Here is a 23,408-nt window from a genome sequence, read left to right as displayed (position 1 = left end):
GAAGCAGCGAGTGTTTTGGTTTGGTTCTGCTGGGTTCCAGCTGGGGTGAGCATTCGAGGGAATGGCATGGCTGATCAAATGGTCAGGGAGGCTCTGGAGCAGAGGGCTACAACTCTGGAAAGTTAAAAGCTGGTTTAAACGGACTCTGGTCTGTGGATGGCATTCTGCTTTTGCCCATCACTGGATAATTTTTTGACTTTTTAAATGGAAAGGTCGTGGTCTGGGAGCAGAGGGCATTTAAGGGAGCATGACAGGTTCACCCGCCAAATTGAGAGAGCGCCAAAGGGGTGCCAGAACAATGATGGACAACAGAAGGAATGAGGAGGCACTGGATTTTGGTGTCACACAGGGAGCTGCTGAAATGTTATAGTACAAATCCACCACAGCTGGGAGGGTAGACTCTGAACACTGTGATGTTTGTGGAGTGGTGGAAATAGTTAACCTTGTTCTCTGGGGCTGTTTGCAGTCCGCGGAAGGGCAGAGGACCTCTCATACACAGGCTTCATGATTTGGGGGTTGCAAATTTGTCTGAAGGAGTCGCACTCCCCTATAAGACTCTCTGGGGTTTGGTGTTGGAGGGTTGATGGCAGTTTGTGAAAAATATGAGGCTCTGTGGAAGGCTGCAACTGAAACAGAATTGCAGAGTTGCCAGTAGGTGGCAGTAGTGGGGCCTTTCCGTTGCCTCACTACACCACTAAACCCCGATGAGGAGGAATGCCAATGCAGATGGGGGTGTTTCATATTTCATATGTTCCACCTTCACTGTTGAAGGCAGGATGCCTTTGAATACTAATTACTGAGAATCACAGGTGGGCAGAGTGCTGTGGTCCTGCTTGAGACATCTGGCTGGCCACAGTGAGAACAGGACATGAGACCGGGTGGACTTTATGGGATGTTAGCATCTCCAAATTGCATATGTAAAGCGCTAATTGCAAGAGCTATAGAACTCTATGATGCCATACACCTCTGTGACGGTTATTTTCAGTTGATACAGTTATCACAGTTTTAACAGAGCAGCAGGTATGTTATGTTGTGTGGCTGTCTACCTCAGTTAGTCTGTAACAGTTTAATCCAGTGTTTCCCAAACTTGGGTCTCCAGCTGTCTTTGGACTACAACTCCCATTATCCCTTGCTATCAGGATCAGTGGTTGGGGATTGTAGTCCAAAAGCAGCTGGAGACCCAAGTTTGGGAAACACTGGCTTAATCTATGTAAGACGTATTAGCAACTTGTAGAAAAAAGACAGTCACGGAACCGAGAAATTACACAAAACAAATGAAATACCGTGAAAATCCCTGAAACAAGAAGTAATCGACTAGAAATATAGAATTAAACTAAATAACAAAAATCAAAAAGTTTAAGGAAAAAATTAGAAAAACCTAGAGTTGAACAAAGCCTTAACGGGATTCCAGCTACAAACTTCGTTTCACTGAACTATTCAGTTTCCTCAGAAGGAAATAGAGAAATCATAAACCTTAAATGATTTTAAACAAACTCAAACTTTTTTTTGTAAACTCAGGGGAGCATATTCGCAACTTAAGCATCCCCTGCCTGTTTTGTATGTTTTAATCTGCAACTGCAAGCGCATGCACTAGAAGTTATTTGTTCTTTAAACTTTAAAAGAAAGTGTCGTTTTTCTAGGAGGGAAAAGAGAACTAATTAAAGAGCCAAATGACCCAGGGCTGACTTCTGCAAAACTGCTAAATGGGAACTGGAGCTCATTTCCCCAGACTTTTGGCCTGATCCAGCTGTGGGGCTCTTCTTCGTATGTTCTTACGTCTAGCTTGGAGTGCATCCTAAACACCAGTTTGGCTTCAGAGGTGGCTGTCCCCAATATTCGTTCACAGCAATTGGAACTTGGAGATTTGTCCTATATGAGAACAGAACACAGAAATTCCCCATCCGTAGCACACAATGGCATGGTGCTCAAGTCTGTGGTGCAGGAGCTCACCATGACGGCCGCCATAGCCCACGGAGGGTCCATAAGTATTGGCAGCTATGCTGCTCCATTTTCCCACTCCATCCATTAAAAGTAGCAGAACCACAATGCTCAGCTTATTAAACTCAGCATGGCTATGCAGATCTCAGCAGTGCTTGCTGCCGAATGCCTGGGTTTCAACATGTACAACAAACGGAAATCTGCTAAAAGATCTTCGGCCACCTAAAATGTAAACCTTTAGGCTTTTAATTAGAAATGCAATGAATTTGCTTTAATGGACAAGTCACTGGCCACAGTTAACGCTGAGGCATCTTGCAGAAGATGTTCACTTAAGCCTTGATTACAGCACAGAATAGTTAAAAGCACCAGCGGGAGCAGCTGAGTATTCAGAACCGTTTTTATTGAAGGGGTGGGGCAGTGGCAGCATCTTAACCATAGTTAAGGGTTTGCATGTACCACTAAACTATGGTTAACATGAACCGAGGTTTCTAAGCAAACGACAAAGCTTAGTTATTGAGTGACTTTTGATCACCGTCAAATAAAGCCATACTTAAACTGTTGGGCTAGATTCATTCACACAATGCCAAACCGTAGTTTAATGTTATACGCAAACCTTAGGTTCAGGGAAGGTAAACAAAGCCAAGATAACTTTAGGATAAGACGGATAAATTTTATTCAGTTATAGCAGAAGGAGGAAGTTATGCCCAAGAGAGAGAAACTCTGGCCCTCTGGATGTTGCAGTTAAGACTTCAAATCTCATCAGTCCCAATTAACGTGGACAATCATGAGGGATGATGGGATTTGTAGTCCAGCAACATCTGGAGGGCGAAAGGTTCCTCATCCCCGCTGTTATAAAACAAACTTGAAAGCCTTATTATCACCTCATTCAATTGCCAGAGCTGGGAGGGGCCACCGGTTACTGTGGCACTCTGGCAGATGATGTCAACAGTTCTGCTCAGGGGGGTGGGGATTCCTAGAGCTTTGCTTACCAGTGTTCTCCGCTCTCTACTGCACCACTGTAAAAGTGTATGCAAGGAGGCAGAAATATTTCAAGACCCCAGTATCTCATTTCTCCAATTTGAGGAGATTTCTTCTGTCAGGAATAACTTCCATTTTCTGTCCTGGGAAGAAGGGAATGCAGGAAGCTGCAAGAGTAATCAGACTTTATATACAGACAAGAGATTCTGCTTCTGTTTTGTTTGTAATGGTAAACTGGGACTTTAAAGAAGCAGTTTATTTTCCATAGGGGAGAAGAGAGTGCCTGTAAAGCTTGATTTTAAAAAAATATATGTGACACTGGAACCCCTGGGAAAAAAATACAGCCTGGAACAAAGGCATGAACAACTCAGCCAGAGAAACCAGGAGTGGAGAAGAGGGCCTCAGCCTCACTCCCCAAGCCACACCCCACATTGGCCCTGCTCTGCATCTTCCTTGAGTGTTTTTGCCTGGATGGAATATGTCCTGGAATTCTGCTAATGCCTCTTGCTCACCTGGGTGGGGGGCAGACAGGCACTGGTGTGTGTGTGTGGAAACTAGCCTCCTGTACAAGGGTGGCATGTGTATCTCCACCTGATTCTCCCTCTCTCCCCACCCATCACTAGCATGTGACACACACACACCCAAAAAAAATTGCCCAGAAGGGAATTCAGTCCCCAGGCTGCAAAATGTTCCCCAGCCCTGATTTGCAGAATCAACACAGGGTGGAACCTTGCTCTGATGGGAAAAAGTGACTCATCACCAGATACAGTTACCCAGAGGCTTTGCCAAGGCAGATAGGTTTAAATGCAGCAGGGAATATTGTTATTCCTTTTGTAAATGAAGAACCTGCAGCTAGACCACGTTTCTCTGCTGCAGCAGAAATCACCTTATCGCAAAGTTTAAATGCATTGCAAAAATGTGCTGTAAATTTATCCACTTAATTAAAAAACAAATGAACTGCAGAATTAATCTCTCTTCTTCCTACCACCCACCCTGTGGGGTTTTTTTGGGGGGGGGAATAACTGTGCATAATAATAAAACTTGCAAAAAAACAAACAGAAAGAAAGATGTCTGGTTTCCAGGCCCTAGCCTGGATTATCTACAAACTTCCCGATTTTGTCCTCAGCGGACTAGGCAGGTCACATTGGCACTGCTAATGCAGCGATTTGACTTCACCTCCAGAGGTGCGCTCCATTGTCTCTTGAGACAGATGGATGCCAATGACAAAAAATTAAAAAATTAATTCAGCGTTTTGAGAGCTGCTTTGAAAAGTCATGCAATAACCATGCTTGGCCTGCAGAGGACAGCAGAGCCCACTTTTTGACTGTTGCATGAGCTCTGCCTGTCATTCTCAAGAGCAACGAATTCTTCCAATTTCTAATTAAGTTACCATGACAATTATAATTGGAGGGCAAGGGGAGGAGCTTAATCAGAACATGGACACTCCTATTTCTGTGGGAGAAATGCTTTGCCCTGTGTTTTATCCATATATATGCACCTGACACAAACAAGGGCACTGATGAGTTATTTTCCAAAATTACAAGGTTTTCCTACTCTCAGACCTTCTTAGTCACAGCCTCTTAGCTTAAAGCCCCGCCCAGGGACAATCAACAAAAAACAATTAAAAATTGTTTAAAATATATATATATCAAGGGCTGCATTCCCTCTGGGATAATCTGTTAGGGGCCACATGCTAGCCATGGGTGGAGGCAGAGATGAAAGTGTTTTGGATTTAAACCAACTAAACCATTCTCACCAGAGCTAGCTACCTCAGATTAGAATGGCCAGGCCTACCCAGAAATAGGCTCTCCTGTGTTTGATGGGTTTACTCTCAAATAAGCATGCAATGGATTTTGTTTTAGTGCCAACGGACTGTTACCGGTAGTGATTGGGAATCAAAGAGAAAGCAATTCCTTTCTGATTTTCATCTAAACATCCAATAGACACATGCATAAATAAAATATACTGTATATATTTTGTATTACACAGAAGCACTTATTTTCCCTCAAGTCATACAACCACGAAAAAGGGGTGTTGGGGAGGGGGGAATCAAATAAAACACTGCCCCTTCCAGTTCTGAAATTACACAGGAAGAGACATGTGATTAAAATACAGGAAGAATAATCCAACAGGAAAGAAGTCTGGTGGCAGATTGGGGTGGGGCACCTATGCCATACACCCTTGTCCCACCAAGGGACTTATTTGGTGCTGAAGGAACTTTGTGCAAGCTCAGAGACACTTTTAAAAAGAAAACTGGGTCATCCTCCCTGCCCCACCCGCGAAAAGCCTGGGTCTTTGTGTGACTCATTTAGAAGTTAAGCTCCGCCTCTACCACTAAGCAAGAGAAAAAAAGGATATGCGTCATCAAGAATAGAGACCAAGAAGAGTTGAGACTCCTTAACCACAAGTTCGCTTTAGGGCAAAGGGATAGGGGAGGGTGGGGGGGGATTGGTCTTTCAAAATGCGCTCAGGAAACTAGTCTCAGTTGAGCAATGTACAGCCATCAATAGCAACTTGCTCTTAAAAAGATTCTGAACTTTAAAAGGACAGATTTGAAAATGTGAAGCTAACAGCAGTGCCTCTGAGCATATGCAAGCTATCTCCTGTCCACTGAGAGCAAACACTGACAGACACCTAAAACCAGGAATGGGGAACCAGTAGCCCTCCAGATGTTGATGAACTACAACTCCCATCATCCCTATCCATCGGCCATGTCAGCAGGGGGCTGATGGGAAGGCTGCCTTGGCTCAACCACCCCTGGTCTAAAAAATGAACACTCGATGGCAGATATTTAACACACTCTCACAAATTATGAATAATCCCAGTTACCAGCAGCTATAAAAGCAACAAAATACACCCCCCCGGTCATTTCTGTCCTTAAACATCGTACAAATTGCAAGCACTTAGAAACCAGTGCTGCCAGATTAGGCCAAAGATCCGGCATCCTCTCACAGTGGCCAACCAAATGCCTCTGGGAAGCGTGCAAGAGGCAGGCAAACTCCCAGGCTTCAGTGCCAGAGAGGTAGAAAACAGCCTCCCCGTGAAATTTGCTTTAAAATGAAAGTAAAAGAAACCACGGTCGAGAGGTGGTGCCGTCAAGGTGGGACTCTGGGCCTGGCGACCAGGGCCTCCGTCAGAGAAGCTCCACAGGCGGCGATGTTTGAAGGAAGTGACGCAAGCCACATCCCCAGCTAATAAAAGGGTAGAAAGGCCATTACATCCAGCCTCTAATAATCATTGCGCCACGGAGGTGTGACGCTGAGTGCCGGGCTAAGATGGCTCCGGACAGCCTTGGGCCCAACACACTTTCAGACCAGCCGCATTCCTCATGGGCCTGCTGTGGAGATGAAGGACAGGATTCCTGTGGAACGCCAGGAAGCTGTTACAGAACTGGACCACTGGTTCCTCCAGCTCAGTGGTCCAGCAGCCGTTCCGCAGGGGTTCAGCGGGACGACGATGCCCACCCCTACTTGGAAATGCCAGGAATCGAACCTGGAGCTTTGTGTAGGCCATGGGTCAGCAAACTTTTTCAGCAGAGGGCCAGTCCACTGCCCCTCAGACCTTGTGGGGGGCCAGACTATATATTTTTTTTGGGGGGGGAATAAAACAAATTCCTATGCCCCACAAATAACCCAGAGATGCATTTTAAATAAAAGAGCACATTCTATGCCGGTTCCCGGACCGTCTGCGGCCTGGATTTAGAAGGCGATTGGGCCGGATCCAGCCCCCGGGGTTTGTTTTGCCTACCCATGGTGTAAGCCAAGGGGTGCTCTACCACTGAGTTACAGCCTTTCCCCAGCATTTGAGCAGGAGGCAAAGGAGAATCTAGCACCCATTCCCCCACGAAGCTTGGGTGTTGCGCTGCCTTTCTGAACCGAGCCCCAAACCTCTTTTGGCTGACGCCCAGCTGGGAAGGAGAGACTGAGCAGTGCCAGTATGACGCAGCTTCAGGGATGCTGGAGGCGCAGGAGATGGCAGTGAAAGCTGCGAACCCCACCCAGGACTTTGGTCTGCCTTGGCCGACAGCAGGTAACTGGGCCAGCCACACCCTAAGGAGAGAGATCTAAGCAGGCAAGTAGGCAGCTGAGCCCACACTGTAGGCAGGGGCTGGAGGCAGCTCTTCCAGGAGTCTCAATTACTACAATGTGCAAAGGGCTTAGGTGGGCACAGAATCCTGCCTCTTAGTGGGATTGGTGCTCTCAAGTGCATACTGCACTAGCCCCACAGGCAGGGGCTGATGGGAGTTGTAGTCCAAAACATCTGGAAGGTATCAGGTTAGGAGAGGCTGCCTTCAAGAGCCAGCAATGGAATTTATATAGAGAGTTGGAAGTGACTACAAGCATCATCTAGTCCAACCCCCCGTAATGCAAGAATCTTTTGCCCAACAAAGGACTCGAACCCATGACCCTAAGTCTCATGCTCTACCAATCAAAAAGAACAAAAAAATTCAGCCTGGGGCCAAGTCACAATTTTAGGCAATCCACTTCTTACAAATCTGATTACCCCCAGGAGTTGAAAGGGATCCAAAAGGTCATGGAGCACAACTGGTTGACAACGGAGGCGATCTGCTCCTAGTGTCTGTAGCAGGTGAATATGCAGACTCTGCTTAAAAACACTGTAAGCAAACAGCCCATCTCCCGATGCAATTCCCCCTCCCCACAAATAACTACGTAATACCCTCTGCAAGTTCTTCCCAAAGTTTAGGCAAAATCACTTCTCGTAACTTGGGTTTGGGGCCTATATAATTCACTTTCCTTCGTGAAGTGTCAATAGCACCTTCCTGATGTTATCATTTCTGCATCAGACTTAACGCAGCAAAAGAAAAGCACAAAGCTCGTCCAGTGTGCTTTCACCACACCCTATGGACGGACCAAAGTCCAAGCACCAGACTATTTTAAAAGCCTTCTATGATAGGCCTGTGTTATAAATGAGGAAGTGCCTGTTTTCTATTCAGCTTGTGATATATGTATGTACACACACACGAATACTTCCAGCAGGCAAGAACTTCTGTGAAACGTGAAAGAGCATATTTTGAAGGTTACAAAGAGGAGGTTTAACTACTAAAAGTTTCCCCAGCAGTGCTTGGTAAGCTATTAACTTTTTAAGCCAGCAGTGAGCAAGTCACAAGGAGAGGCGAACATTTCCTCCATTAAATTTCCTCCATTTCCTCAAGAGAGATTTTGGAGGGAAAGGCGATGTTCCATCCATTCTGCTTTAGGAGTCTTAGATGAGACGGAACCTTTAAGTGTTTGTTCTAGATTCATGATCAATCGGGTTTTATTTAAAATGAAACCCAAGTTTCTAGCTCTTGTGGCTAGAAAGATGGGGCGGAAATCATGTGGGCATCACCTGGTTAATGCTGGAAGCAAACAGGTGGATGAAGGTTTCTAGTACTGATGGAGGAAAAGGAGGGGGGATTCCATCTGACCTCTGGCAGAGGTAGAATTTTGTCAGAACAAGAAGCAGATTTAGTGACCTGGCGCAACTCACAGGTTGAATGGGTTGCTTTTCTTGGCAGAGAATTAGGAAAGTTTTAACACCAAGTACACACAGCCCTGTGCTTAACCCCCAAGGCTCAGGTTGAGTGAGAAAGAAAAGGGGGGGGGGGAGAGACAGACACACCCAAGAGGTAGCATTATTTAATTTTTTTATTGAAGATCATTGGTGCTGCTTCCATATTTTGTTAATTCCACCCCCAACATTGAGATGGGTGCAACTTTCTCCACAATATCTCATTTATACACAGTACTACAGACAAGCACAAAGCCACTATGGCGGTAAAGAGGGAGGGGTTGTGGGTCACTGGGAGGGGGGGCCGGGAACACAGCTGCCATTCCACATTTGTTTTCCAAAAACACACATACAGAGAACAAAAAAAGAAAAAAAATTACACACTGGGAATGATGGACTAATTTTGGAATGAGGGGCCATGGAGACCCCTGCCTTTAGGTGCCCCCTTCCTTTTGCCCTCCCTCCCACACCATATTCAAGCCTTGGCCAGGAGTGGAATCCTGCTTGAGAGTGGTCCCAAAGCTGGAATGGAGGAAACCAATGGTCCCATGGGGTGAAGGAAGCAGCCAAGAAGTGGGGCCTCAAGGAATGCCACCTTAAGAGTCTAGGCTTGGAGAGGGGGAGGAAGGATAGAGGAAGGTTTGGGGGGCCGGGAAACAGGGAGAAGGAGTTGTAGCTGGTTTGGCAAGTTTTAACAGCAGCCGCAAGGTTGGGCTGCAGCTGCTTTCATGAGAAGGGAGCACCAGAGGGGGTAAAAAGGTGAGAAGGCAGAAAACCGGAACCTAACTAAAACGGAGAACCCACCCCATGTCCCACCCACCGAACCCCCAAAAAATGATAGCACAGGGCCAATATAATGGAAGCTCCGAAGACGCTGGCACAACGGGGGAGGGGGTGGCTCACAAGGGCTTGCCCTCCAAGCTGATGACGGCACTGCCGCCCAATTTCTCCGCAAGGGTGCAGCGATCCTTGACTTCCTCGTAGCAGTTTGCTTGCAACTCGTGCTTGATCCCTGCAAGGGAAGAGGTGGGGACATGAGTGGCTCTTGCAGACCTCCATCATGTATTCCTGCCCAGCCAATTCAACAGGCCGATCCCCAGATCAAACAGCACCCCTTCCCCACTAGCGGCTACTAGAGATAGAACAAAGGCTGAAGAACAACAATGCCTCCCCCCCCACACACACATCTGTTATCCACCCCTTTAATCCCAATCTCTGTATTTGGTCCACCACCACAGCTCCCCAGTCTCAACAACCCACCACCTCTGCAATTTGTAGCAGGCACAAATTGCACTGGCAATTTGCACAGCCAAAGTCACTGTCGGGTGGCAGCTGGAAAAAGCTCTCAAGAACAGCCTCCACCAATGGTACCCTCCAGAAGATCGTGGACTACAGTCCCCGGCAAGCTGGGGCTGGTGAGAGCTGCAATCCTGAAACATCTGTGGGACATCAGGCTAGCGAAGGCTGCCCAAGAAACTTATGAAGAGATGGACTTCTTTGTCTCAACGCTCCATTTGTAGCATCTGAAAAGTCTTTCAGTCTGCTTAGCTGCTATTCAGATGCAGGGAGGAGGGTCAGATTGGGGAGAGGTCAAGTCAATTTCAGGTGGAGAGAAGTGTGGGCCAGTACAAAGTTGGGAGACAGTTGTGGGAATTAGCATGCTGTTTTCAGACAATGAGAGTGAAGGTGAATGAGAAGGCAACATAGAAGGGACCAAAAGTAGGGTTTCAGCCCAATCAACTGTTTATTCAGGAAGCAAAGGCAGCCCTGGTTGGGGAAGTTTTTAATGCTTACTGCTGTATCATGTTTTTAATATTTGGTTGGGAGTCGCTCAGAGTGGCTGGGGAAACCCAGCCAGACGGGCGGGGTATAAATAATAAATTACTATTAAATTAATATTTCACCACTACATTGTTAACAGCCATTTTAAGGGCATTTCAAAGATGCATAGGGCTGAATCAATGTCTAAATCTGTCCCATTGATTTCAACATTGCCAACTTAACTCTGGATTCAACCCACAATGATATTAACTGAAACATTGCTGGGGAGGCTCAAACCTCTAAATGAAGGGTGGTACCTGTTCCTGGACAACTCCCAGCATACCTGCTTATGCTGGCTGGGGCTAAGAGCAGTCCAGCAACATATTGTGGGGGCCATAGCCTGGCCATCCCTGCTCTATGAGCCTCTGAGCACAGTACTACCAAGTCTTAAACTTTGGGCCCTACCACTTGCCACTTCTGATCAAGTGAAGGCCTTCTCTCCATTTTGGGAAAGGGGGAAGCCTTATTGCAGATGGGACCATGGCACAGGAAAGCAGAGGCCAGTGTCAATTTGATTCTCACAAGGTCAGTTTCTGCCCCTCCAAGATGGTTGCAGAGAGGCAATCACAAGAGAAAAGCATCTTGCAAAATTACCGTATATACTCGAGTATAAGCCAACCTGAATATAAGCCGAGGCACCCAATTTTACCACAAAAAACTGGGAAAACTTATTGACTCGAGTATAAGCTAGTTCACCACACCACAAACCTCCTGGTGGGCCGGAGTGCGTGTGTGTGCGTGCGCATGCATACGGCAGAGGGGGCTTCTCTCCCCCCCCCCAGCCCCTACCGTCCCCCTGCCTATTTAGCGTGCTGCCGAGAGGCAGAGGCCAATGGTGGCAGCGGCGGAGGAAGAACAAGCAGCCCAAAAGGGCTGCTTGTTCCTCCGCCGCCAACAGCAGCAAAGGGGACCCTCACTCAAGTATAAGCCGTAGGGGGCTTTTTCAGCATAAAAAATGTTCTGAAAAAGTCGGCTTTTACACAAGCATATACAATAATCACTACACAGACAGTAATTACAGTGGCACTGACTGGCAGCTCTCCAGTATTTCAGACACGACTCCCCTCCCAGCTCTACCTCCAGCGTGGGGCCATCTGCGTAAGAGGCATGTGCTCTACTGCTGAGCTACAGCAGTCTAGTCCCCAACTCCTATCCCCCTGGTGTGAAAGAGGCAACCGCACCAGCTCTCACCTGTTAATTTTTTCTTGATGGCATCCTTAGAACTGGCATAGATCATCTTGCTCTTCAGGGGGGCACACTCAGGCGCCCTGCGGGGAGACAAAACAGCAACCTCAACATCAGGAGCGTGACCAGCCCCAATTCCCATGGAAATAACAAATATATATCCTCCCTTCTTAGTCTGAACAGGGTGAAAACAGCTCAAGGAGCGGACAAGGATAGAGGAGGGAAGATGCCTAAGGGCATAGCAGCAGCCACGTCATCCATATGCCTAATGGAGTCACTTCCTCAAACGGAATCCTGGGACAAAGACATTTCCCCCCTCACCTGCTAGAACAGAGGGTGGGGGAACTTGTGGTCCTCCAGATGTTGTTGGACTGCCTTCGGTCTCAGCCAGCATGGCCAATGGTGAGTTTAGCCCAGGAACATCATGAGGGCGCAGGTTTCCCCAGTTCTGTGCTACAGATTCCATGACCTACAGCCTTTTAAATTGAAGACTACAACAGGACAGCCCAAATTTCCTTGCACACTGTGTAGGGCAACAATTGCCTCTCATTCCTGGGTTGTTTATACCCCCCCTTACCTGAGATATACAGGGTGTTTAAAATGGTTGTGCTGTTGCCATGCCACAATTTGATATGGGCACAAACTGAACTGCTTGGCAACGGATTTCTATTCTCCGCATCCCAGGTATATGGGAGGCGGGTGCATACATGTGGAGGGATGCTTCCCTAAAAGGACTTTAACCCCACGTTATCATGGCAACAGTGCCAGGAAGCACTGAAGGTGCCTGAGGCAGCGATCTACCCCTATCCCTAGGACTTCCAGGTAAGTCACATCAAAGCAGTTCTGCCCCCATTGTCAACTCTGAAAAGAACTAAGGTGCCCGGAGTGAAATCCTCGAGTTCTGCCATGGAAATCCTAGAGCCCTCAGCCAAGCTCAGTCACTTGCTATCTTCTCCAGCGGGTTGCTCTCAACTCTTTCCAAGGCATCAACAGCCCTTGGTTTGACACCCGGGAAGAAGAGTGGCAAGACAGGTCGTGAATAAGCCTTTTCATGAGATCTGGAAGCAAGGCTAGACTGGGGGAGGGGGATGGCTGGAGCAGATAGAATCCGTGTCCAGCTCGGAAAAAGTAGCCAGGGAAGTAGCCTCCAACAAAGGGTTCCAAACACACCAGACCCTCTGCTCTGATTGCATTTGCTTGGTAGCATTTTTCTGGCCAAAAGAACTACTCTTCAACATGATTCCGTGAGTACGGGGAAGGGGGGGAGCCTGGGGGCAGGGGATATGGGGTGGCCTGGCAGTAGCACCAAAGTAGGCTTTAGTTTGTTTTGTTTTTAGGAGGGAGTCCTCACCAGAAGATGAAGACAAGGTCCTCCTTTTTGCTTTCCTTTGTCTCATAGGTGGCATCGTAAAGGGCATAGCGGCAGTCACAGTCCGGCAGCATCTTGACGAAGTAGAGGTAAGGGTCATCAATGGTGTCCCCCACATCCCCCACCAGGATCTCCTTCCCCTCTTCCAGGATGATGTTCTTCTTATCTTCGCTCAAGCAGAAGAGCACAGCTTTCTTGCGCTTCTTCACCTCTTCTGGGGTGGATGCTTTGCGCACCTTCATGTCATTGAAGACCTTGATAACTCCATCGGAGACGGCTACGCCAGATGCCTGCCCAGGGAGGGAGGGAGGGAGAAGGGAAAGGAGTCAGCCAATAGCCACACCAAAGCCTCCACATGTGGGAGAGAGAATAAGATGCATTCCCTCCCACTTTCATAGTACTGGATCTCTGGGTTATCCAATGAACCAGATGGCAGGAGAATCAGGACGGATAAAGAAAATACTTATTCGTGTGGTGCATAATTCATTTACAGAATTCGCTGCCACTTGATGTGGTGATGTGCACTAGCCCAGATGGCTTTGAAAGGGATTAGACAATATTACTAGCTTCCCACACATGATGACTATGTGGACCCGCCCATGTTCAGAGGTGCAACTGTGCCTGAATATCAGTCACTGGAGAGAAACACCAGGTTGCCCTCATGGCCTGCTTAACTGTGGAAAAACAGGATGCTGGGCTGACTGGGCCTTTGGTCTGATCCATAGAATCACAGATTTGGAAGGGACCCTGAGGACCATATAGTCTAACCCTCTGCAATGCAGGAATATGCTGGTGTCCCATACGGTGTCTGAACCCTGCAACCTTGGCGTTATCAGTTCCATGATCTAACAAACTAAGCTATTCAGAATGACATCCAGGCTAATCCAGAAGAACTTACATTTACTCATGCAAATTAGCAAAGGCTCAAAAATGGATCCGCAAACTCACTTGCCATAAGAATCCTTTCAAACTCTGTAAAGAATGAGCCATCACTGCTCTCCCCCCCCCCCTTCTGAGTGCTTCAGAAGTAGAGCATGACACAGACCAGCCCCCACCCTCTTCCTGAGCTCAGAACTGGGGAGCAGAGATTTTCTCCCTGATCTTGCGCTGCAGAGGCAACTTCAAAGCACATGTGCAATAGAGATAAGCCTCAAACTCCCCATCCCTACAGGAAATGAAGAGGAAAAGGTTTAAGGCAACCACAAATTTTGGCCGGCTACTGACCCCAGGCAGTTATGGACGAGATTCCAGAGCCTAAACCTAGATGCCTTTCCCTATCCTGGTCAGAGCAGGTTCTGTGAAGAAACTGACTCCAACAGAGTCATCTGGAGTTAAGCCACATAAAACTTTTTTTTTTTTTTACAAGGACTTCTTCAAATGACTAGACAGTGAATTTGGGGCAGACTTCTCTCTCTCTCTCTCTCTCTCTCTCTCTCTCACACACACACACACACACACACACACACACACAAAGAGGGGCCCATCCAATTGACCTTTTAAACAGAGTCAGAAATTCCCATCACTAAAATGAAGAGATAGAAGGAAATGGATTCAGGTTAAGGTTAGGATGATGATGGAAGGCAGGATTGGGAGTGGTATATACGGGCGATTTAACAGCCAGAATTGGAAATAAACCAACTAGGGAGTGTTTTTTTAAAAGAAAAATCTCCTAGGTTCCATGCCTGCCCCCAGGAGAGGCCAGGAGCAGAGATGCCGGGAATCTGGCACTAGCTTTCTGGGGTGGGAAAAGCACAGAATGCAAGAGCAGAGACAGCAGGTGCCCCAAAGCTGCCAGTCTGGAGGGAGGTGCTTGGCCTCCTGCCTCCAACACCAGAAAAGGAAGTAGACTTGTGTCGCAGGGGATGGGGGGGGAGGAGGGGGGAAGAGGAGAGAAGGTTAAGTGGCAGCATTCAGGAGATGCGTGCTCAGGACTGTGGTTTTTCTTAAGAGAGGGAGAGATCTATTGTCACCAGCAGAAGCTGGGAAACAACACGGGATCTCTTAGGAGGGGTGCAAATCCCGGGCAAGGGAAGCAGCCTGTCCAGTTCAGAGTTTGGGAAGTGAAAAAGGGGGTGCGTTTTTACAACGGGCAATAGAGAGCAATTTTGGCAAGGGGGAGGGGAGGAGAAAAAGGTGAGAGTATCAAGAGCCCAGGAATTTCTCGCCAGCACTATTAAGGAGTCTCTTGGCAGGCCAGCTCCTCGCTGCAGGAAGGATATAAACCACAAGCCTGAGAGTGTCATTTGATAGACATTTTAGGAGAGGTGCCACATTCAGCCAGCATTTAGAACCTGCTCTTTGGAGAGGGAGCAAATAGTTTTATCCAGGCCTTTTGAGTGGGGTGGGGGATAAAACTGCTGCAATGCCCAGCCACGTGAGTCTTGACTCCCCCCTCCCCGCGCCGGGACTTACACACAATAGGCTCCTCTATATATCCCTCTTCCCTTTCAACCTGCATCTCCGTAGAGAGAAGCTGCTGTGGAAAAGGGAGGGAGAGAGGAAGAGCGGGAGGGACGGAGGCGGCAGGGAAAGAACAGAGGTCCGGGAAAGGATAAGGGCAGCGAGTTCCCTCTGCGCAGGTCTTTCAAATTAAGTCATTTTAAGAAGCAAGAAAAGGCAATGTAGGTTCGGAAGGCATTTGCACACCCCACACTTATGGGGGTCCTGGGTTCTACCCTCTCTCATCCAGCTCTACAAAATGGGGGGGGGGTGTAAAAGGAAAAAAAGAAGATTCCATCCAGTATCATACCCCGTCAGAAGGGTGATATATAGGTCGGGTGTGGTGGGGGGAGGGTGAGGAGATTGGGAGGATGAGGGGCTTCCCTTCCCCCTCCCACTACAGAAAATAGCTCCTCCCCATGTGACTGGCCATGTGACTGCCAGAATGCGGCGAGGGGCTAAGCGGGGGGGGGGGGGGCTACATCGAGCCACAGAGGCACCTTCGCCGCCAAAGCCAGGTGGGGCGGGGAGAAAGGGGCCCCCGAGAGCCCCCCTCAAAATGGCGGCCGGGAGACAAGATGGCGGCCCGGTGTGTGGGGCGGGCGGTGGGGGGGCGGTGGAGGAGAGGGGCCGCGCCGGGTCTTACCATGGTGCTGCAGGCGACTAAGGGAAAGGTGAAGGAGGAAGAGAAGGTGTGCGCGGCGTCGGCGGTGCTCTTCGCGCTCGGAGCTGCTGCTGCTGGTGCGGCGTCGGCGTCGACTGCTGCTTCCTTCTCCGAGGCGGCGGCTCCGACTCCGTCTGCGCGTCAAGCGAGGCCCGAAAGGAACTGCAGCCCCGCCCCGGCACGACGCTTCCGCTTTAAGGCGCCTCCCGAGGAGGAGCCGCTTCCGGTCCGGCAGCGCGATGTACCATGGGAAACCGAGTCCTCCCCCCTCATATTCTCTCTCTCTCTCTCTCTCTCTCTCTCTCTCTCTCTCTCTCCCCCCCCCCCAAAAAAGGCCTCGTCTCCTTTCCACTGGCCTTTCCCTTTCCCGACACCCCCCACAAGAATCCTGGGAAACGTAGTTCACTGTGACAGGCCGGAGTGGGGGAACCTGCGCCCGCTGGGACTCCAGTTCCCATCATCCATGCCAGCCAGCCTGGGCTGATTGCCGGGGATGCTGGCAGCTGGAGTCTAGTCAACCTCTGGAGGGCCACATTCGGCAAGCAGGGGACGTTTTGAGCAGGAACTCGGGGGAACTGAGTTCCCTTACCTTTTAAAAATGAAATATATATTTTTTGTCTGGGGGTGCAGGAACAGATACACACCCAATGGCTGTAATCTATAAAGTTGTGGCCATTTCCAATCCAGATCATTGTCTGCTTGACTTTATTAATCACATTTTACATTTAGCCACTGCCCGTGTTGGGGGGGGCACTGTGACTAGACCTGCAATAAACAAAACAAACTTCATGGTGAGTTCCCCCACCTTTTTTCCAGAAATAAAGGACTGGGGGTAAGTGTCACAGAGATAGAAGGGAGCAGAAAGATCTTGTGTTTTATCTAGGAATTATTATGTTGTACAGTCATACCTCGGGTTACAGATGCTTCAGGTTGCATTTTTTTCAGGTTACCGGAAGCTGTACACTGGCTCCCTCAGCCAATAAAGCGAGATGAGCACCGTAACCCCAGAGTCGGCCACGACTGGACCTAATGGTCAGGGGGCCCTTTACCTGCCGAAACCCGGAAGTACCAGAACGGGTTACTTCTGGGTTTCAGTGGTTGCACATGCACAGAAGCGCTAAATCGCGCTTTGCGCATGCGCAGAAACACTGAATCGCAACCTGCACAGGGGCAGACACGGCACTGCGGGTTGCAAACGCTGTGGGTTGCGAACATGCCGCCCGCACAGATCACGTTCGCAACCCGAGCATCCACTGTATTTAGTAATAAGTAAATAGTCCTTTTTTCTAAACAAAGTGTTTAGTGGTACTCTCATTTTGACTCAAGAAAATCATCACTACAAAGTACAAAGATTCACAAAATGTTTAGGAGTATACATACCCCTGCATCCCCCCAGAAAAAAGCGCTGAGTAATAATAATAAGCAACAGTAAGAGAGTAAAGGAGAGAGTAACATCTGTGGCCTTCCAGATGTTACTAGACTCCCATCAGCCCTAGCCACAGCAAGCCAGTGCCAGGAATGATGGGAGATTTAGTTCAACAAACATATGGAGGCCAACATGCACCCCTTTCTTGGTGTGATAATATTATCTCCAGATGGCCAACCATGTTAGTCTCCTGTGGCAAAACCAGCAAAGATCATGTGATGTGTTAAAGACCAAGAAATATACCATGGCACAAACTATAGTGGATTGAAGTCCACTGCACCAGGTTGCGTCGAGTGTAATCCTGAGCTACCTGTGTGTGCTTAGGTGTGCTTGTATTGCAATCAGTGAGGTCAGAGACGCAGATAATTATGTAGTTGAAAGGGTGGTGGCTGACCAACTGCAAACATGCCTAGATGAAGCAGATTATCTAGCCCTGTTTCAATCCAGCTTCAGGCCTTTTTATGGCAATGGAAAACCCTTGGTCACCCTGCCTGATGACCTTTATTGTGAGAGAGACTGGAGAGAGCCAGATCCCTGTTGGCTCTCCTCAATCTCTCCATGCCTTTCAACACCATTGGCTACACTTACTTTCTGGAACGATTTGGGGTTGCGACTTGGAGGCCCTGCTCCTCAGTGGCTCTGCTCCTACCAGAAAGTAGAGCTGGAATAACTGCATCTTGGCCGCATGGTTTGGGGGGCATTGGGATCCCTCAGGGGGTCCGTCTATTTTGCCTCCTATGCTACTGTTGGGAGCAGTCTTCCAGGAACCTGGGAGCTCTATCTCTCCATCTAAATCAGGGGAGGCTGTACAAGTGCTGGACCACTTTCTGAAGGCCAATAAACTGCAACTGAATGCCAGCAATAGCGCTAATGACAGGCAATTCCTATATCTGGGAATGAGGAAGACAATAGCTTGGGAATGATCATGGATCCATTGCTGTCACTGGTGGTTTCAGCAGCAAGTGTTTATTTCCAGCTCTGGCTGGTTTGCCTGCTATCCCCATTCCTGGACCAGGACAGCTGCGTTTCAGCAAGCCTTTCATGACTGGACTACTGCAGTGCATTCTACATGGGGCTACCCTTGAAGATGCCACTACTAGTCCCACAAGTGGCTACGCTTTAAGTCTTGCCTGGAGGGCCATATTTGCTAAGCCTAAAGTGGCTCACCCATACTATCGCTTATGCTTGTCCATCGCACTGTCAGTATTTTGGCATGTGTTTAAGACACATTTGTTTATCTTGGCCTTTGGAGGACAATTGTTGTCATAAGCCTGCTATTCCTTTTCTGCTGGAGTAGCAGTTTGACTGTTTTAGTTTTAACTTACCGTATTTTTCGCTCTATAAGATGCACCAGACCACAAGACACACCTAGTTTTTGGAGGAGGGAAACAAGAAAAAAAAATATTCTGAATCTCAGAAACCAGAACAGCAAGAGGGATCGCTGCGCAGTGAAAGCAGCAATCCCTCTTGCTGTTCTGGCTTCTGGGATAGCTGCACAGCCTGCATTCGCTCCATAAGACACACACACATTTCCCCTTACTTTTTAGGGGGGGGGGGAGTGAGTCTTATAGAGCAAAAAATACGGTATTTTGTTTTTGGTTGTGTCTGTTTTCTAATGTGTGCTACCTTGAACTCCTTCAGGAGAAAGGGGAGGGAAGAAATAATAATAAAAAGTAATATACAGTGGTAATTCACAAAACAGTTGTTGCTGGATGGCCAACTGCCATGGGTGCTCTAGTTGCGATTCCTGCATTGCAGCGGGGGTACGGGACACTAGCCAGTGTTGCCCAAACTTGGCTTTCCAGCTGTTTTTGGACTACATTTCCCATTATCCCTAGACAGCAAGACCAGTGGTCAGGGATGATGGGAATTGTGGTCCAAAAGCAGCTGGAGACCCAATTTTGGGAAACACCGGACTAGTTGATGCTCAGGGCCTCATCCAACTCTACAATTCTATGCTTTTATGTTAACAGAGTCCAACATTGGCAAGCCAATAAAGACATGTGGTAGGGTTTCAAAACTGCTTTGTCTCCTCCCCATTCAACCCACATGATAGCAATGAACCTCTTGTAGTTTAATGGTTGCAGTTTCTCTTCAAACTGTTTGAAGTTTTAAAAATGGAAGTTAAGGGCTTTCCCCCCCCCCCCCCCCAGCCACACTAGGGCAGGCTTGTAGGTCTCCCACAGGGGTGGATAGGAGACGGAGTCCAAGTGGTCGAATAAAAAAAATGTGCGTTTGAAAGGATGTTTGGGGGTTTAATAGAATTCAAGGCTTCTTGAACAGTCAAGGATTCTTTTTGAGGCAAATGTCTACAGATTGTGCACACCTAATTCCTGGCCTCATCCTTCAAGCAACATGTGTCTAGAGTAAGATGGAGCAAGGGCATTTATTGATGAAAACGTTTTCATGCTACCATTTGGTCCTAACAGGGGCCCCTGAGGAAATTTAACCAAAAATAATAATAATTCCATTTAAACAGTAAGAAAATTAAAGCAAAATAAAAACAAAACAAAACGAGGGGTAGAGGAGCATTAAAATCCAGGTGGTAGAGACCCTCCTATGAAATTTTGGAGAGCTGCTGCCAGTCAGTGTAGACAATGCTGAGCTAGATGGACCCATGGGTCTGACTCAGTTCAAGTCTGCTTCCTGTGTTCCTGTTTGATTTGGAAGAGCCGGGGGTCACCGCAGAGCATCTGCTGTGCAGGCAGAAGGCCCCAGAACTTCCTAGAAGGGTCTCTACCAACCCTAACAGGAGATACAGGGGTTTGAACCCAGGAACTTCAACAGATGCTCTACCACTGAGCTAAGGGACTGGCTGCGAGGTGCCTAGGATCAAGACACCCACGTTCAAATTACTTGGCAGCACTAGAATGTGCATAACTCAACCAGCCTCCCACCACAGCAGAGATCCTAGCCACATGCTGGGGCAGGGGGTGTAGGGAATGAAAGGCTGAGGGAAGCTAAAAGGAACACATTTGTTCTGTGCTTTGATTTCCAACCACCCCCCCACCCCTCCTCAGCACCTCCAGTTTTAATTTCCCATGGTTTGGTTAAAAAGAATAAGGAGGGAAAAGAGAGGAGAAAACCGAACTGGAAATTCTGAAGAGATTTTTTGCTCTGGAAATAGAAGGCGAGGGAAATTCTTTGGTCCCCAACGACTGCCGAGCGAGTGAGACAGAGTAGGCACTCATAAATTATATGCCCATTTTAGGAAAACATAAAAAGCCTGGAGAAAAAAGATCCACGTCTGCCAGCAGGAAAATAGCTCGACTTAAAGAGGAGGTAGTTTGAAGGGCACAACAGCATCAGTGCTAGGAAGGTGGGGTGGGGGGGGGAGAGAGATGCCATTCCATTCGCACTGTTAGATAAACCTGCCTGATGCACACTCTCCAAAACAATATGGGGGTAAAGTGTGCATGAACTAGTGAAAACAGTGCACAAAAATGCATTGCATAAAGGGAAATTTCCTTTGTAAAAATTAAGCAAAATTGCACACAAATATGTGTATGTTAGGAGAAATTCAAACTAAAACATTGTTGAATTTCCATGAGGACTTCAGTAGCCAATGAAATGCTCTGCAGGTATTGCTGGGACTCCAGCTCCCCCCAGAGCCAGCATGGCCAGTGGTTAGGGATAATGCTTTCCCCCAGCGAGGCTGGAAATGGCACAGAAGGCCTGGTGAGGCCTGAGGGGTGGGGCGCAAAGAGGTTCCCCAGTCCTGCCCTACAATGTACAGGAAATTTTCTTCTTTACAGCCCCATAAACAAAGGGCTCACTTGCACAAAGCTTAGAAAAGTTGTCCCTGGAAAAAGAAATTACATTAAAATGGTAGATTTCGAGCAGATCCACCCCATACATTGAAAGCACATCCAATACACATTGAAAGCACATGACCTCCACCAAAGAATGGTAGGAACTGTAATTTCTTACAGTTGCTGGGACCTGTAGCTCTGTGAGGCAGGCCCCCAGGATTCTCTGGTTGAAGCGATGTGCTTAAATGTGCATTGGATGTGCTTTATACCTTATTTTCCTATAGCATACCTATGGTGTGGGTCTGTCCTATGGTAATTAGACCCTCTCAATGGAATTGCTGACTGAGTAGAGTTGCTGCTCATTTTACTGCTTCCTGTTCCTGTTTTTATAGTCATTTGATCTGCAAATATTTTGATTTCTGCTTATAAAACCTAATGGCCCATTTTATTTTCTGATTGATTGGAAATCCTACTACAGTGCACAGATGGTGGCGGTTTTAATGCATCATTCGTTTATTATTTTGCAGTTTAATCGCTGTTTCTTACTCTGAGAGCCGGTATTTTGGGGCTGGTTGGAAGGGGATGTTTTGAACCTGTGGGGGGGGCAGGCTCCAATGATGTAGCTGGACTACACATCCCATCATCCCTTACCAACTGAGCATGCTGGTTGGGGCTAATGGAAGTTGGGAGTCCAATGACTTACAAAGAGCAATAGTTTCCCTGATCCTTCTCTTTTTCCAAGAGAGAGGCCCAAAGGAACAGCCTGCTGATTAATTCATAGCACTTAATGGGTCTTAGTCCCAGGAAACTGCATATTAGTAGGGGCAGAGAATCTATTTCACTTTAAGGGCCACTGTCCATTGCATACAACCTTCCCAGGGCCAGAAGCAAAAGTGGTTGCGCAATGGACTCTCATACTGTTGTTGGCATCCGTCTGTCCGCACTTCCAGGGGTGAAGCCAAGCCGATACATGATTAGCAGCACCTAAGTGAACTGTTGTCTTTAGTTAAAGCTATGGTTTTCCCAGTAGTGATGTATGGAAGTGAGAGCTGGACCATCAAGAAGGCTGATCGCAGAAGAATTGATGCTTTTGAATTATGGTGCTGGAGGAGACTCTTGAGAGTCCCATGGACTGCAAGAAGATCAAACCTATCCATTCTGAAGGAAATCAGCCCTGAGTGCTCACTGGAAGGACAGATCCTGAAGCTGAGGCTCCAATACTTTGGCCACCTCATGAGAAGAGAAGACTCCCTGGAAAAGACCCTGAAGTTGGGAAAGATGGAGGGCGCAAGGAGAAGGGGACGACAGAGAACGAGATGGTTGGACAGTGTTCTCGAAGCTACCAGCATGAGTTTGACCAAACTACGGGAGGCAGTGGAAAACAGGAGTGCCTGGCGTTCTCTGGTCCATGGGGTCATGAAGAGTCGGACACGACTAAACAACAACAAGTGAACTGACCTCCCTGGGGCACAAGCCTGAGTCGTGTGTATGGAGGTCCTGTACTGCCCAGACGGCAATACCCTCCTCTTAGCATCATTGATGTAGTCCAAAGGAAAGCAGAGCACTACATTCCAGCCACAGGTTTCACACCTCTCCATCCAGGCCACCAAGAGGCATTGCCACTCTTCACAAACACATTCCAGGGGTCAGGAAACACTCAAATGTGGGCAAGGGGAAGGACTGGTAAGGGGTGAGGCCTGGAGAGAGGGTTGGGGAGAGTCCTGAGGGCCAGGCAAAGATGCTGGGAGGCACCCATTGCTTTTGCTGGGACTGAGCCTTTTGATGACTCACATACCTTGGAAGCCCCACTGGCTGTCAACTGGCTTTACTTCTGACTAGACACATTTGAACACAGACACACACACCTAGATCATGTTGCAGCATCTTCATCGCTCTTTCCCATTTCCAAAAAGGCCTTTAAAAAAGATTCTCAAAGAGAGAGGCGGTTGATTCATTCTGTGTTGCACCTTGGACTCAACTTGCCTGGGGTTAAAGCTCACTAAACTCAAATAGGCCTTCCTTACTTCAGAGTAGGCATGCCTCAGTTTGCACTGCCAGAGAGAAGGCCGCAACAACTGTTTCCTTATCCTTTGCAAAAATTAATTAAAAAGAGAGAGGTTCTTCATTGAGGGAGAGAGGGCTACAAGGCCTCCCCCACCTGCAGCTATTGACACCCCCTTGTTTGTGCCAAAACTGTGTTTTAAGTGGAACCCCCAGGATGAGGCACAGGCACACACAGGGTAGGTGCACACCATACATATAAAACACATGCAAAAAATACAACACACACAAAGAATCCCGGGGAATTATTCTCTGCCTCAAACA

At 47.9% G+C, this 23,408-nt stretch overlaps 1 protein-coding gene and 1 long non-coding RNA gene across 2 annotated transcripts; one reads left to right on the top strand and one right to left on the bottom strand.

The window, feature by feature from the left end:
• The first annotated feature begins 7,593 nt into the window (after positions 1–7,593).
• Positions 7,594–9,202, top strand: LOC308465531. Its single transcript, XR_013980493.1, has 2 exons — positions 7,594–7,701; positions 7,738–9,202. It is a non-coding gene; the product is annotated as an uncharacterized lncRNA (long non-coding RNA).
• On the bottom strand, positions 8,547–16,074 carry CFL1 (cofilin 1). Its single transcript, XM_080985502.1, has 4 exons — positions 15,888–16,074; positions 12,785–13,092; positions 11,440–11,516; positions 8,547–9,439 (listed from the first exon to the last, which is right to left on the bottom strand). Exons 1-4 carry the CDS (start codon positions 15,888–15,890, stop codon positions 9,327–9,329), a joined length of 501 nt encoding a protein of 166 aa, XP_080841628.1. The 5' UTR covers positions 15,891–16,074; the 3' UTR covers positions 8,547–9,326.
• Between the last annotated feature and the right edge of the window lie 7,334 nt (positions 16,075–23,408).

This window comes from Podarcis pityusensis (genome assembly GCF_964106645.2).
Source record: "Podarcis pityusensis genome assembly, chromosome: 16".
Classification (NCBI taxonomy): Eukaryota; Metazoa; Chordata; class Lepidosauria; order Squamata; family Lacertidae; genus Podarcis; species Podarcis pityusensis.
The sequence above is the reverse complement of the archived record's forward strand: the minus strand, read 5'-3'. Positions and strand labels throughout refer to the sequence as shown.